Genomic DNA, 15,049 nt, shown 5'->3' on the forward strand with positions numbered 1-15,049 from the left:
AATAAATGAGGGTGAATTGACTCATTTTCCTCCCAGATGCAGCAAAATATGTTCTGTTGATCCCTTTGGGGGATGAGACTTAGATATGTTTCTGTCAAGCACCTGACACTGACATCTGACCTGACAATAGAGAAAGAGATTTCTGTCCAGTAATGCAGGACGCTGAGGTGGTGCAACATTTGTGCCATCAGAATTTCACTTATGGCAGTGGATAGCTAAATGGCACCCATTGAGGACCAGGGATGAGCAATCATGGGCCCTCAGGTCACAAATGAACGTGTCTTGATGAGCTCACTCCTCAAAAGTTCTCACAGGATTCTAGGGGAAGAACAGGTCTAGAATTTGGTTCACAGGAGACTTGATGCATTTCCTGTGACATTGAGATCCATGTGACATTGGTTCATTCCTTTCAGTCTGAACTGTGATGTTTTAGTTGACCAACAGCCTCACAATCTCAATGAGTCATGGATGGCTCCTTTTCACCTGCTTTCTACACCAGTATAACATGTCTGTCAACACCCCCCGCCAAGTTATCTCTAATACTCAGGTTATTCTGAATCCGCTGAACTCCACACACACACACAACCATTGGCTATGAATCAGACAAAAATGATTTCTTTACCCCTGCAGATAGTCACAAAAGTTCTGGTCTGCAATAACCTGTCCTATAATCATAATAATCCCTGCCTTCAGCTCCTGAAAGCACAGGGGGAAGACAGCAGCCACTGAAGAATCTTGTAACTAAAACCCTTGAATTCTCCTTGGGAGCTGGTGATCTGCTTCAATCCCTTTATAAAGCCTCTCTTCAAAACAATGTGCATCATGTAGATTTAGGAGGCTATGGCTGCAATCCTGAACACACTTTCCTGAGAGTATGTCCCATTGAACAAAACAGAACTTACTTCTGAGTAGACCTGGTTAGGATTGTGCCCTAACTGAAGATAACCTTCCTCAGTGGATGTTTGGGAGTTAGACATGGTGTAAAGGTCCTGTTTCCCTCACCCCTTTGGCTGTCAAGGGGGATTCCATAGTTTTGTTTCTTTGTCTGCAAAGGCCGATGGTTGTGTCCAGCACTGCCAGTGTCCGTATCACCTTGAGAATCTTTGAGCACAATTGAGACTGAGACCAAGATATGCTCCTGTTCAGGCTGATATGCTCCTGTTCGTTGCTGCTGCTGCTTTTGCTTCTGCCTCATGTTGTCAGCAAGAACTCTAAATCCAGTTGGGGTCTGCTGCTCGACATTCAACGCAGCCTTCAAGATTCTTCTTTCGATGATCTTGTCATTGGCGAATTTGTCCCCCTCCGTGTTGCTGAACTGAAGGAGGTTTCTTTCAGCAAAACTCCAGATGTGTCCTCACTGGAGGCTTAGTAAGTAGCTCTCCTGTGCTTGAAAGATGTACCAAGGGCCACATTGGCATTCCGGTTCTCCTGCTTCCCATGTATGGTTGGGTGGTCATAGCCCTGTGAGCATCCATGTCACCAGGAATGCCTTTGAGTGCAGTTTGGATGGTGGCCTCCTCTTCTTAGCCCCATCCATGCAGCTGTGTGTGTTCATTTTAATTCTCATAGTTGCCCTGATAAGTATCCTGGAGTCCCTGTGATTTCTCTGAGGTGATGGGGAGAGCTTTGCAACTAATCATAGATTTGAGTCTGGGCTACTGGTATCCAATCACAACTCTGAAGTATCTGCTTCATGCTGGATTCCCACAGTTTTTCTCTTTCTTTGAGTGAGAGGCAGAAACATCCCCAATTATTGAGTTGAACTGATAATCTGCTCTTTGTTAAAACCAAGGCACAGTTTCCAGTGTGGTAGTGAACCTGTGTCTGGTCAGTTCCAGTGCAGACTGGAGGCTGGGACTGCATGATAGATTCCTGAGATGTTCAAGAGATTCACACCACATATTGAAATCCGTATGGACGTCCTATTAGACCTGATCATCACTGAGGTTAAATACTCTTCTCCTGACAGGGATGTTTCCAGATCATTTTCTTTCCCCATTGATTTCTGTAGTAAAGAAAAGGTGTAGAAGGGTGGGGGGGGGGAATTCTAAAAATATTTTACATAATGATAAAGTATGAGAGATAATAATAGAAAGAAAACTAGAATTTCAAGGAGAACACCAGTCTAGAACCCTTGTCCTTCATATACTAGCTTTCTGCCTGAGTGGATTTTATTTTTGTACAGAGGAGCATATGAAGCGGCACAGCCAGGCACAGAATTATTTCTGTACTGAGAGCTGCATCTGGTCTAAGAGGCAGGAAGGCAGTGAGGATCTGTCAGGCTGCTGTCAGAACAAAAACCACCCCCAACACCAATGCCCCACCCCATAGGTTGGTATCTTGCGTGTCTGTGTGTTCATTGATTTAATCACCTGTTCCTTAATTGTAAAATTTACTGATTTGTTTGGGCAGATTACAGCAGTGACTAACAAATGTATCTGATCAACTGCATCCCTCAAAAGAGTCAAAACCAGATTTAGGAAATGGAGAGGATGTGGGGAAACAGCAGCAGACAAAAGTAACACAGTAACCATCTGTAATGTCCGTGGCGGGAGGAGGCCCCTGCCCTGGGGTCGGTACCGAGCACGAGGGGCTTACCTGGTCGAGGCGTGGTGGTCGGCGGTGAATTAAGGAACAGGAAGCAGGCAGGGCAGCTTTACACAGAAGGTTTAATTGAGTCAACCTCTTTGCATTCATGGGGGCTCATTTCTTCACGGCCCCCCTCAGTCTAGGCTGACTGGTGTCATCATCATCGGAGCGGCTCAGGACCCAGTCCTGCCGTTTCTTTGGAGATTGTAGCCCCGGCCTCCCGGCCCGAGTCCCTCGGCCCTGCGCCCTGGCTCTGGAGGGCACTGCCCTGGCTCCCCGGAGTCAGGCTGGCTGGCCTTGGGAGGGCCCACGGTACCTTGTTGTTGGCTCCCTTCTCAGTTAGTCCCCCTGGGTTGTAGTAGGTGTCGAGCGTCCGTCTTGACAACCACCTCTCAACAGGGTACGTCCTCTGGGTCTGGGCAGGCCCTGGGTCAGGGAGGTCTCTGCCCCAGCCTCCTCTCTCTAGAGCTGACCGCAGCCCCCTTCCTATGGAGGCCTTTCTCCTTTTCCTTTGGCCTGGGTCACCTTCTCCCACTGGCTTCCCTCTGGCCTTCCACCACTCTGGAGAGGAGCGACCCCCTCCTCCCTCTCCAGCTCCCTTATGAGGCTTACCTCAGGTCTGCCTAACCCCACCCTTCCTGCCCACATGTCTTCCTGCTCCCAGCTGTTCCCTGCCCCTACCCCCATGTAGGTGTCCTGCACAGGTCCCCAGTCCTGCTGACACTTGGGGCTTACTCCCAAGGAGGCCTTGACTTGGTGTCACCTGGGCTGAGTCCAGGTGACACCATCTTTTAACAATGACAGTGTATTTATGAAGGTTTTGCCCTACTACATATACACAGTAACAGCTTCTAAGAGTCAGAAAGGCCATGGTGGGTACATTAATCCAGCAATGTGCATTGGGACCTCACACTGCATGCAAATCTCATTGCAGCATCATTTCTAAATACTACCACCATGTCCTGGCCTTGGCATTTGCTGTGAGTGAGATCAACAAGGATGCCAGCCTCTTACCCAATAGCACGTTGGGATACAAGATCTATGAAAATGCTTACAATGCCTTAGGAACCAGCTTTGGAACAATGTCCCTCCTTTTTACAGGACAGGGGAACCCCCTGAACTACCACTGGGGTGAGAACAGGAAGCTGGTGGCCATCATTGGAGGGCTTACCCCCCAAAAGACCAAGCAGATGCCCCATATCCTACTTATCTATAAGATGCCACAGGTATGTGCAATTGTCTATATGGAGAGGTGCAACTCCAAAGAAATGAGATATTCCTCATCTCTTGGTTCAAAGCTAACTGCACTATCTATTCCAACACACACCTTCAAATGTTGATGCCTTCTTTCTAAAAGCACTTTAAGAAAGGGGGATCAGAATGGGATAATGGCAGAGGTGAGGAATTAACCTGTTCTCTGCTCACATCATATACAAATTAGCTGAATGTTAAACTCTTTATTTGGAAAAGTATGGGGGGAGGGGGCTTTGGGGTGAAGAAGCTGCAAGAAACCAGGGATCCCAAAATTCAGACTTTTGCACCAACTGTAGAGTGCCTTTTGCCCTAATCACCAAGGGAGTTCCCAGGCAGAAGGATTTATTGACCTGATTTTACAACACTGCAAGGCCATCCTTATAAGTACCAGAGCTATTACTGCAACACACCGCTGAGTTGCTTTGGTGAACCAAAGTTGCCTGTGATCTCTTGGTTCTTGATAGTTGGGGTGAAAAGAGACATCTTCTGGGCCTTGGCAGAAGAAAGAGAGAAGAAACCAAAGCTAGTGGAGAAGAAAAGGAAGATGAAAAAAATACCTGCCCTTTTTGGATTCTGCATTAGGGGACAGGTTTTTTGCTGGCAACTCCATGTGATTGAAACACATCAATATTGAATAAAATTTTTGCCTTTAGCACGTATTTGAGGCATTCTCTCTTTCTGAACTTGAACAGTAGAGAGAAATGTGTAAATATTCCATATTATCATCCCACCCACCCTCAACCCAATCTAACCTGCTCTGCCTTTAAGATGGAGCATCAAACAGTGCAATCCTATGCATGTGTTCTCAGAAGTAAACCCCATTCGGTTCAGAGGAACTGGCTCCCACATAAGTTCATATTGGATTGCCAGGCCTTACTAGTCTGTCACTGACTAGGTGCAATGTGACCAGCCACTTTGAATGTATCTTTATCTCCACTCCTATGGTTTATCGTAATACAAGGGACCCATGTTCCAAAATGAGGAAGGATCAGTGTTCTTTAGTATTGTGTGGTATCATGTCCAGGGTGCAGAATCCAAGGGTTTTTAGCCTAATATATATAAGAAGATCAAATACCATGAGACCAAACTTCTCCTTTGTTTGTCATTTGTGATTTGTATTCAGGATTAATGGTAAATTTTTCATGCTAAAGAAGCAATTCTTTTCCATCTTAGATTTATGGCTCGCTTGATCCTGCTCTGAGCGATAAAACTCGATTTCCATCTCTTTATCGGATGATCCCCCATGAAAATGATCAGTATGCTGGGATTGTTGTACTGCTCAAGCACTTTGGATGGACCTGGGTTGGCCTCATTGTTTCTGAAGATGACAGCGGGGAAAGGTTATTGAGAACTCTCATTCCTCAGCTCCTCCAGATCAATATCTGTCTTGCTTTTAAGGAAATTATTCCAACACTGAAGTCATACTGGATGGAAGAAAAACAGTTATATGAAAATATAGAAAGAATTAATTCTACTCTCTTATTGACCCAAATTAATGAGATTCTCGTTCATGCGCCTTCACGGTCTGTGGACTCTTTACGAAGGGCTCTATTTATAAATGAACATTTTTTAAACCACACAACCCGGACAGTTTGGATAGTAACAGCTCAGTGGGATTTTGAAACGCTGTTCAATTGGGGCTTATTCACCCCCAAATCTTTCAATGGCACCTTGTTCTACACACCACACACAAATGATGTAGCAGGATATGAACTTTTCCTGGAGACATTAAACCTTTTTCATTTTAGACTTTATTCCATACATGAGTTTTGGTCTGTCGCATTTCAGTGTTCGTATAACTGGTACACACCAGGCAGGAAAACCTGCACTAGGAAGGAGAAGCTGAGAAATGCCCTGGGATCCCGCTTTGAAATGAAAATGTCTGGCCTGAGCTATGGTATCTACAATGCCGTGTATGCTGTAGCACATGCTCTCCATGTGATGTATTCCTCTAAATCCAAGCAGGAAGCAAGGGGCTATGGAGGCCTTTGGAACTTTCAGAAAATTCAGCCATGGCAGGTGGGAATAATTTCTCCATCTGTACTATAAAGATCAAGAAGTATGTAGAGACATTATGCCTTCCCGGGATGAACTCAAGGATCTTGTTATTGGATTCAAGAATAGGTTGTCTGAAACACTGCTAATGTGAAATTTGGAAGAAGAAAAAAAGATGTCCTGGTGAACAATTGTGTTTTGTGATTTTTGAAGAGGAGATTAAAATAATGTTGCCTTCTAATGTTAAGATTATAGTTTTGCATAATAACTAAAAAATGGTGAATTTTAACAACTTGTCCCAGTTTATTCATTGGTTTCTCCTCCAATCTAGCTTCACTTCTTTCTGAAAAATGTCCACTTCAACAATAGTGCAGGAGAGCAAATATTCTTTGATGAGAATGGGGAGTTGGAACCTGGATATGATATCATCAATTTGGTTGCATTTACCAATAAATCCTTCCATAAAGTCAAAGTTGGAAAGATGTTCCACCAGGCTCCTGGAGGAAAAGAGTTTGCCATTAATGAAAGTGCCATTGTGTGGAATCACAGGTTTAACCAGGTAGAAAGAACCATTACTGTAGGTAATGAACCATTACTGTAGAAAGAACCAAACTGTAGGTTTTACAGTTGCAAGTTGTAATCCAGGTTGTTGGGTAACTGTTGAGATACTCTTGGCTGCTCTTACAAAGCTGGTGGAGCTAGTTGATAATGGCATTTGCAATAAGATATATAGTCAACCTGCATCTTATTCAAGGGTTACATTCCAGAGTCGGCATGTAAAGCTAAAATTGCACATACTCAAAATTACCTTGCAAATCCTTATATTCATAAAATACATGCTGTCTCATTAAAAACTATGACTGGTATGTGGGAAGTGAGACCTATAGAGAGAATAGCAGCTTCATTCTCCAGTCTCAGGCTCACTCTGGGGTATGCATTTAATAAGTGGAATTGCAGGTGGTGAATTGTCTGCAGTGTTTAAACTGTTGGTTTTCTCTGATTTTTTTTTTTTTGGTCAAGTGCATGTAATACACTTAAAGAGCTATTGTAATTATTTTTTATAGTCAACTGCACATGTCTTTAAATGCATAATTTGGCCCTTGTATGCTTGTTGGTTATTTTTCACGTAGGAGCCAAGGGGGCAGATAGGTCTGAACTGGGGCTGCACTGGGAGAAAAGTAAAAAAGTCCCTTTTCTTTACATCGCCCTCCTGATGCAGATTGCCCCCAATCTGACACCTCCTGGTTACAGACACCAATGATCTGGAAAGGGACAATCTACTCATTTAATGCATTGTGTAGTTTGAACCTCAGATACCATATGAAGTGCTTAAAATCTGCTCTATGAATGTGACCTATTCAGACACTGCTCTCAAACATGCTACTTTTAAAAGCAGAAGAGTGCAGGGAAACATTCTACTGTCACCTTGCAGCTCTCCCCAGAGTGCTTCAGGAGGTCTAATTCCAATTCATTGGGAAGTGAGTAGAGGGACTATGCATTCCCACTACAGGAGTGCATATATGTATCTGTAACTGCATTGGGGTGGCTGATGGTATAAGTATCATGAAGCAATATGACAATTCTCCCCAGAAAACCTCTTCTGTTTTTAGGTGCTGCTCCAATCCACATGTGTTGAGAGTTGTCGTCCTGGCCAGAGCAGAGTGGTTCGTCAGGGGAAGCCAGTTTGTTGCTATGACTGTGCTCAGTGCTCTGAAGGGAGGATTTCAAGCCAGATGGGTAAGTAAACGCATTCAAAGCTAAATGGGGAGGCTGTTCCGATGTTTGTATAAGTGATCTGTGGAAAGGACTGGTTCATATAGGCATAAATGCCTGCAATCACAGTGATCACACAAATGGGTGAATGATGGGCCAATTCTACCCTCTCTTTCCTCTGGTGGAATATGTGTTGTGCCGGAAGAAAAAGAGGATAGGATTGGGCCGGAAAGCACTTTACGTTAGGCTCAGAGTTCCTGGGCTAAGATCACTTATGGAATGTTTTGGTCAAATGGTGAATTTAATCTCGATCTTCCAGGGCCTTATTCTACCCACTGCACTACACTGCCTCTCAGGTTTGCAAGCTTTCTGAAGCTGTTCCTTGTGGTCCGTTTTAATAGGTATATGTTGCATTATTTCCAGAGGAATGCTATGTCCATAGAAATGTGTGAAGCTGAATTAATTAGCTGAACTGGGACATGCCAGCTCCTATTCCACTGGTAAAACAGGAAATTCTGTATTATTTATTTATTTATTTACTCCAAAATGAAAAGAAGAGATCTCACACTTGGAGAGAGCAGGGGGATATGATGAATATGATTTTTAATTAATGCTTTGTTTATTGTTTCTATGGTATACTACAACTTATGAAGTCTGATCATGATTCTCTGTCCATGATGTATCATTATAATGCCAAACTCAGCTAAACAAAATCAAGCCCTGAACGTTAATCTGTTATCGGAATAAAAAGGTAAGGTAAAGGTTTCCCCTGCACAGTCGTGGTGCTCATCTCCATCTCAACGTTGAGGGAGCCAGCGTTGTCCAAAGACGTCTTCTGTGGTCATGTGGCCAGCGTGACTAAAAGCCGAAGCACACGGAACTCTGTTATCTTCCCACTGAAGTGGTACCTGCTTATCTACTTGCATTTAGATGCTTTTGAACTGCTAGGTTGGCAGGAGCTGAGGCAAGTAACAGGAGGTCACCCTGTACCTCAGCACCGGGGTCTTGAACTCCTGGGCTGCCGACCTTCCAGCCAACAGTCTAGTGTTTTTAACCACTCAGCCACCACACCTCATGCTATTGGACTACTAGTGAGATTGACCAGAGGCCATGTGTGTGATTCATCTTGTATTGGTCCAATGGCATGTTTCATACCATTCAGGGTCAACCTACCATAAGACTAAGGCACTGATGCCGCTGGTAAGATGACCTATGCACATTTTGACGTGTTAAAACAGTGTCCTCGTTGTTCAGATGCAGATCATTGTGACAAGTGTCCAGAAGACCAGTATCCAGACAGCAACCAGGATCAATGTGTTCCCAAAATCATAACGTTTTTGTCCTATGAAGAGCGCTTGGGAAACATCTTGTCTTCTTCTGCTCTGTTCTTTTCTTTGGTCACGCTTGTGGTGATGGGGAGCTTCATTCAGCACTGGATGACTCCAATAGTCAAAGCCAACAACTGGAGCATTACTTGCACCCTGCTCTTTGCTTTGCTGCTCTGCTTTCTATGTTCCTTTGTGTTCATTGGCTGTCCTGGGAAAGTGTCCTGCATTCTCCGGCAAACCTGGTTTGCCATCGCTTTCACTGGGGCCGTTTCCTCAGTGTTGGCCAAAACCATCACTGTGGTTCTGGCTTTTGTGGCTACAAAGCCAGGAAACCACATAAGGAAATGGGTGGGGAAGAGACTGGCGGTGTCCATTGTCCTTCTCTGTTCTCTTACGCAAACTGGCCTCTGTGCAGTATGGCTGGCCACCTCTCCCCCCTTTCCAGAGTCTGACATGCATTCTCAGATGGGCCAAATCCTCATGCAATGCAATGAAGGCTCTAATATCATGTTCTATATTGTCTTGAGCTACATGGGGTTCCTGGCCGTCATCAGTTTCACTGTGGCTTTCTTAGCCAGGACATTGCCTGATACTTTTAATGAGGCCAAGCTGATCACCTTCAGCATGTTGGTCTTTTGCAGTGTCTGCGTGTCCTTTGTGCCAACCTACCTAAGCACCAAGGGGAAATACATGGTGGCTGTGGAGATCTTCTCCATCTTGATCTCTAGTGCTGGATTGTTGAGTTTTATCTTTCTCCCCAAACTCTACATTATTGTGGTGAAGCCTGAGCTGAACACCAGGGAACAGCTAGTGCAGAAAAAGAATTTTAGCACTTGATTGATCACCTCCAATCTTTTTAAGCCTCTCTCTCCTCCCATTCAATATGGTGCCTTTTCTTTTATCCCAATGTTAACCTAAGGCTGTGGACAAGCTTGTGTCTGTTGCTATGGCTGTAAAACATTTAGGAGGTTTCAACCGTAAAAGGAATAAACAAGGATGAACTGACTTTTCCAACTTGCTTATTAGCACTGACCCATTTCTCTCACAATAGCAGCCAAAGGGATTCTTTTCTTTAGTTCTCCAAACAACAGTTGTGAAGATAATTTGTTGTGAAGCATCCATAGATTCCACTTAGACTGTAAATTGGTCCAACTGTTAGACATGGAAGAATCAGAGATGTCATTAAAGAGTTGCCTTATTTTTGCGGGTGCAGGTACTCTGCTAGTATCAGTAACATCACTGACACAGCTGAGCAGGCTGCCTCCTTGTGACAATGGCTGTCTGATGACAGCCTTGCTTCACCCCCACATCCAAAAAGTCATCCGTTCCCACTTTGTCCACCCAATTGGGGGGGGGCATGTACATAGGGAGTCCAGGTGCTCACTCCTTGCATAACCTTGGCACAGGTTACATGGAATTTGCCACTCAGCCACTGTCTTTCACTACAGCTGGAACTCTGCCACCACCATGGAATGCGGCTCATGCTCTATTGGTGTCCCTCCATCTGCATGTGTGTGGGGGGCGTAGGTAGGGTTGGGCTGACTCTCTCTCAGTGACTTTTACATCTTCTCACTCCATTGTGACTATCTCAGTTGGCCCCATGATTTTCAGTTTTTCCCATTATCCCCAATCCCCGCCATTCATTTCAGTCATTCACTGCCTCAGTGCGGAAGAGTTAATGGCTGTGGATCAAGTAGATGTGTTTCTTACACTTTGCAAAGATCTTAGAAGGCTGCTAGGAAGGATGATAATGATCTATGCAGTAATTAACATAATTACTGTAATCAGGAAGTGAATAGTCCAACAGCTAAAGAAAGATTCATTCCCACTTGAAGAACAAAAGCCACTGCACCTCTGAGGAGCTGATGACATGCTCAGCAACATCTACAAAGGTTTCTTGCAAAAGGACTAGTTCCTTGCGCCCAGTTTTTCCACTTTGGCAGGTGCGAGAGTGCTTTGAAAGTGACTGATGATGCTAATTGAACAAATGGACGTGGCCATCAACCTGCTGGGTGTTTACGGGACAATGAAGGAGATCATCCTAGACTGGGGACAAAATGTCTCTGGACTCAGAGTGATGTCTTTGCTGCTGCACCTGTATCGTGTTTCTGGCAATAATTGTAACCCCAAGTGGGGTGTCCTGCCAGAAATGGAAAGCGCAGTACTTAGTCCAATGCAAGATCTCATCATTGGTGAATTTCTTTCTTTCGTTGTTGTGCATTCAAAGGAACTACCGTTTAATGAACCTCCAATTACTGCTTTTCATCATTAGTAAGTTCTTTTATTGTTTGAATACTTGATTAAAAGTCTTGTAGTGTGATGACAGCCAAAGAATTCATTGCTGAAAGGGTGGTATAAGAACAGCCCAATTATCACATGGGCCAGATAAAGAGCTTCTGCGAGCCCTATCTGACCTGTGGGCCTTATGTTATCATCCCTGGTTTAGCCAGTTGGCCACTTCTGGCAGGAACAGTACAGGTTTGGGGCTAGGAATAGGGATCTCGTTCGCATCTATGGTATGTAAGGGCCTCAGGGGAAGCAAATACCCATCTCCAGGTGCTGTCTTGGGGATGCTGACTGGTGAACCTTAAGGTCTGAATTGCCAAGTCTTGGCTCCCCTTACCTCCAAGGGCTCCAAGGGCTCCAAGGGGTCTTGGCTCCCCTTCATCCATCTTTTCTGGGCCTTTGCATCCCAGTGTAACTTCCCTATGGAGATCTCTTTGAAAGGCCAAGGAGATTGTACTGGATGGGAGAAGCTGGGCAGCCTCCCTTCAGCTGTGTTTGAAGTGGGAATGCCTGGTGTCAGCTACAGTATCTACAATGCTGCTTATGCTGTGGCACATGTGCTCCATGCTATCTGTTCATCCAAGTCCAGTAAGAAAGCAACAAGAGACACAGGCACATGGAATCTGCACCATGTTCACCCATGGCGAGTAGGCTGGCACTCTCTTGTCCTTCCAGGTTGTAAAGACATTTTAATTGAGTGAGACAAATGTCACCTTCTGAGCATGTTTAGAAAATCGCAGCAAAACTCCTCCTGTTGGCTATTTACCTGCCAAACCAAAATCAATGCAGGGTCCTGAAGAGATCAATGCAGGGTAGTATTTTAGTGCTGTTGTATCTGGAAGGAACACCTTCTTGTTCGTTCATCATACAGGATATGAGCTCTGGGTCTGCAGTTAACAGAAGGCAGGCCTTTAGTGGGTAAGAACATAAGAAGAGCCCAGCTTGATCAGGACACAGACCCATCTAATTCAGCTTCCCGTATCTCAGAGAGGCCCACCAAATGCTTCAGGGAACACACAAGACAACAGGCACAACCTGTGTCCTGGTGCCCTTCCCTGCACCTGGCAATCAGTATTGATCATTTCTCCTGTTTGACTTCATTTATTCTACAGCTGCCAATGAAAGTTAGGTAAACCAGGGCTGGTCTATCAGTGAGGCCAGTTTAAAACTTCAGAAAGCAGATTGGTGAGGAGTACTTATCTTCATGCACCAGCCAGACTCCGCTGCTGCTCTTTCTCTTTCCACTCCCTGGACTGGAAAAGAGGATGGGAGACAGAGAGGAGGAGGGAATGTGGAGAAGAGGGCTAGAGCATTGGAGCATAGGAGAAGCAGAGGCTGGCAGGCCACCTCAAAAGGCAGGAGGTCTTGGGCTAGCCCTGGCTGAAAGTTTATTTTGTCCTGGGGATGGTAACACTGAACAATAAGGATACTTAGCAGTCAGAAGAATTGGTGTGTCATTGCACAGAGATGTAAAGAATCCAAAAGATGCCTGCAGATTACACATGATTGCATCAGCCCTTTATCCTCCACCACTTGCCCCTTTTCACTTATTTCCCTTCCTCCCAACCAGCTTCACTCCTTTCTGAGAAACCTCTGCTTCAAGAAATAGTTTTGGATGAAGATGGAAAGTTTCTAGCCAGATATGATATCATCAGCACCATCACCTTCCACAATAAATCTTACTGCAAAGTCCATGTTGGAAGGATGGACCCCCAGGCTCCTGCAGGAAGAGAGTTCACCTTGGATGAAAATGCCATTGTGTGGCATCCCAAGTTTCACCAGGTGGTGATCCTTACTCGGAGAAACGGTGTGAATGCTCAGAAGACTTGAAATTAATACATGGCTTTGAAACTTGCCACACTGACAGATGGTATCATGAGCTCTTGTTTGAGAGAAGACCGTGCTCTATTCCGTTCCTACTGATCCATGCTTAAGAGCGGCACATGTAGCAAAGAAAAGCTTTCTAGCAGGTCACCCTATTTGCATAGCCCAATCCGATGCCAGGCTAGGCTACCGGATGGAGCACTTTGCGATATCAGAACAGAGTTCTGCTGTCACAGAATGGCTGCTGACAGTGCGCAGAGCACTGCTTGGGTGGCCATTTTGCTCCCAAATGGCTCTGTGCACTGTCAGTGGTCATTTTGTGTTAGCAGAACTCTGTTCCGATATTGTAAAGTGCTCCAGCCAGCTGAATTTCCAAGAGGCATTAGTGCTGCCTGTCTGTTGACGGACTCCACCACAGTTGACAGAGCACATAAGGCAGCAGTGGTGGCAGGGAGGGGGTGAACTGGGTGGGGTGGGGGAAACAGGGGGTGGGGAGACTGCGAGAGGGATGGATCTCATAGCAACTGCATGCACCAGATCCTATCTTCCCCTTTTCAACCCTTCCTGCCTCCTTTCTGTCTTTGGTCTTGAACTAGCTAAAGAGGGAGGAGAAAGAAGAGCACCCAGGCACAGCAGTGTTAAATGTAAATATCTAGTACTGTCCCTTTAAGAGATTTGAGACAAAAAGAGGGTGCAGGCACAGCAATTGCTTAATCCAGGAAATTCACAGGAGAAAGGAGGGATACAGAATGCCAGTTCCAGGAAATGTCCATGTCTTCAAAAACTTGGGGCCTTTAATGTGGGGACAGGTGTTTATGGGAGATTTATGATGGGGACTCCCTAGTGATGCTGAGGGAACAAAAGAGACTTGAGAAGTCCTGAATGTCCAAATGGATCTGTCCAGGCAGGTTCAGAGTCCACATGCTCAGTCTAACCAAAGTCCCAACAGAATGAAACCAGAACTACCCATTATGTTTTACTGTTCATGCCAAAAGCACTGCACATCTCTATTCTAGATTGCAAGCGACTCAGGGCAGAGACCTGTCATCCTGTAAAATGTCATGGGCACATCTCTCTCTCTCTCTCTCTCTCTCTCTCTCTCTCTCTCTCTCTCTCTCTCTCTCTCTCTCTCTCTCTCTGACTGTCTCCTAACAATGAAGAAAAGTAACCATTGGATAGACAACATCATTTCTTTTCCTCCTTCTTTTTCTTAGTTGCTTCCTCAATCCACTTGTGTTGAGAGTTGCCATCCTGGCCAGAATAGGAAGATTCTTGTTTTCATCTCTTGATGGGCATCACATGATGAACTTCCATCTGTGAATGGGCTCTCAGAGACAGAGCACCCCAGACAGACTGCTCAGATTGAAGCAGAGACAACTCTTGCAGAGGGAGTCCAGACACTTGTCTACAAGTCTGCCATTCTATTCTGCAGAGGAATCAAGTGAGGAGCATGATGTGTGAATTATGCTGGAAGCTCCTAATCTTTCTTTCTGACAAGTACATGGACTAAGAGGAAGCTTCTTCCTTCATGCACTTGTGTCTCACAGAACCCCTTGAAAAATACTGAGAAACAAAACACATCTGTGAGAGCAATAAGAGGGGCTCTGTTCGTTATGAGTTTGCTTCTGGGTGCACTTTAAAGTACCAGGTTTCACCTTTAAAGCCATAAACAGCTTGGGGAGTGGGTATCCAAAGAATTGCCTTCACCCCCATCTCCAGTTCTGTCCAAAAATCTTCTGGGGAGATGCTTTTGCACCTTCCCCTCCTATCTGAAGGTCGACTGATTGGGATTTGCAGGAGGGCCTTCTCAGTGGTGACTCCCTTCCTGTCTTTCTGAGAACTTATAATTCCTTGAAGTTTTATTTTCTACATTTTCCTGCTATGCATATTTGTTCAAAAAAACCTCAAACCACCAACCAGTGGCATAGCTAGCGAGGGGCAGGGGGGTGGCCCACCCCAGATACCTCCCTTGGGGTGGGGTGACACCACAAATGAACCAACACTGCTAACATTGGGGTGGTTTTGAATAAACCCATCATGCTATATACCGTTGAATGTGG

General features: G+C 45.1%; 1 protein-coding gene across 1 annotated transcript; it reads left to right on the plus strand.

The window, feature by feature from the left end:
* Positions 1 to 8,756: 8,756 nt before the first annotated feature.
* LOC136654028 (vomeronasal type-2 receptor 26-like) lies at positions 8,757 to 9,716 on the plus strand. The gene has a single exon (XM_066630889.1). The coding sequence runs from the start codon at positions 8,757 to 8,759 to the stop codon at positions 9,714 to 9,716; it is 960 nt and encodes a 319-aa protein (XP_066486986.1).
* Positions 9,717 to 15,049: the final 5,333 nt, after the last annotated feature.

This window comes from Tiliqua scincoides, chromosome 5 (assembly GCF_035046505.1).
Source record: "Tiliqua scincoides isolate rTilSci1 chromosome 5, rTilSci1.hap2, whole genome shotgun sequence".
NCBI lineage: Eukaryota > Metazoa > Chordata > Lepidosauria > Squamata > Scincidae > Tiliqua > Tiliqua scincoides.

Excerpts from the sequence above, each read along its gene's own strand:
- LOC136654028 (XM_066630889.1), top strand. The coding sequence starts at position 8,757 with ATGACCTATGCACATTTTGACGTGTTAAAACAGTGTCCTCGTTGTTCA.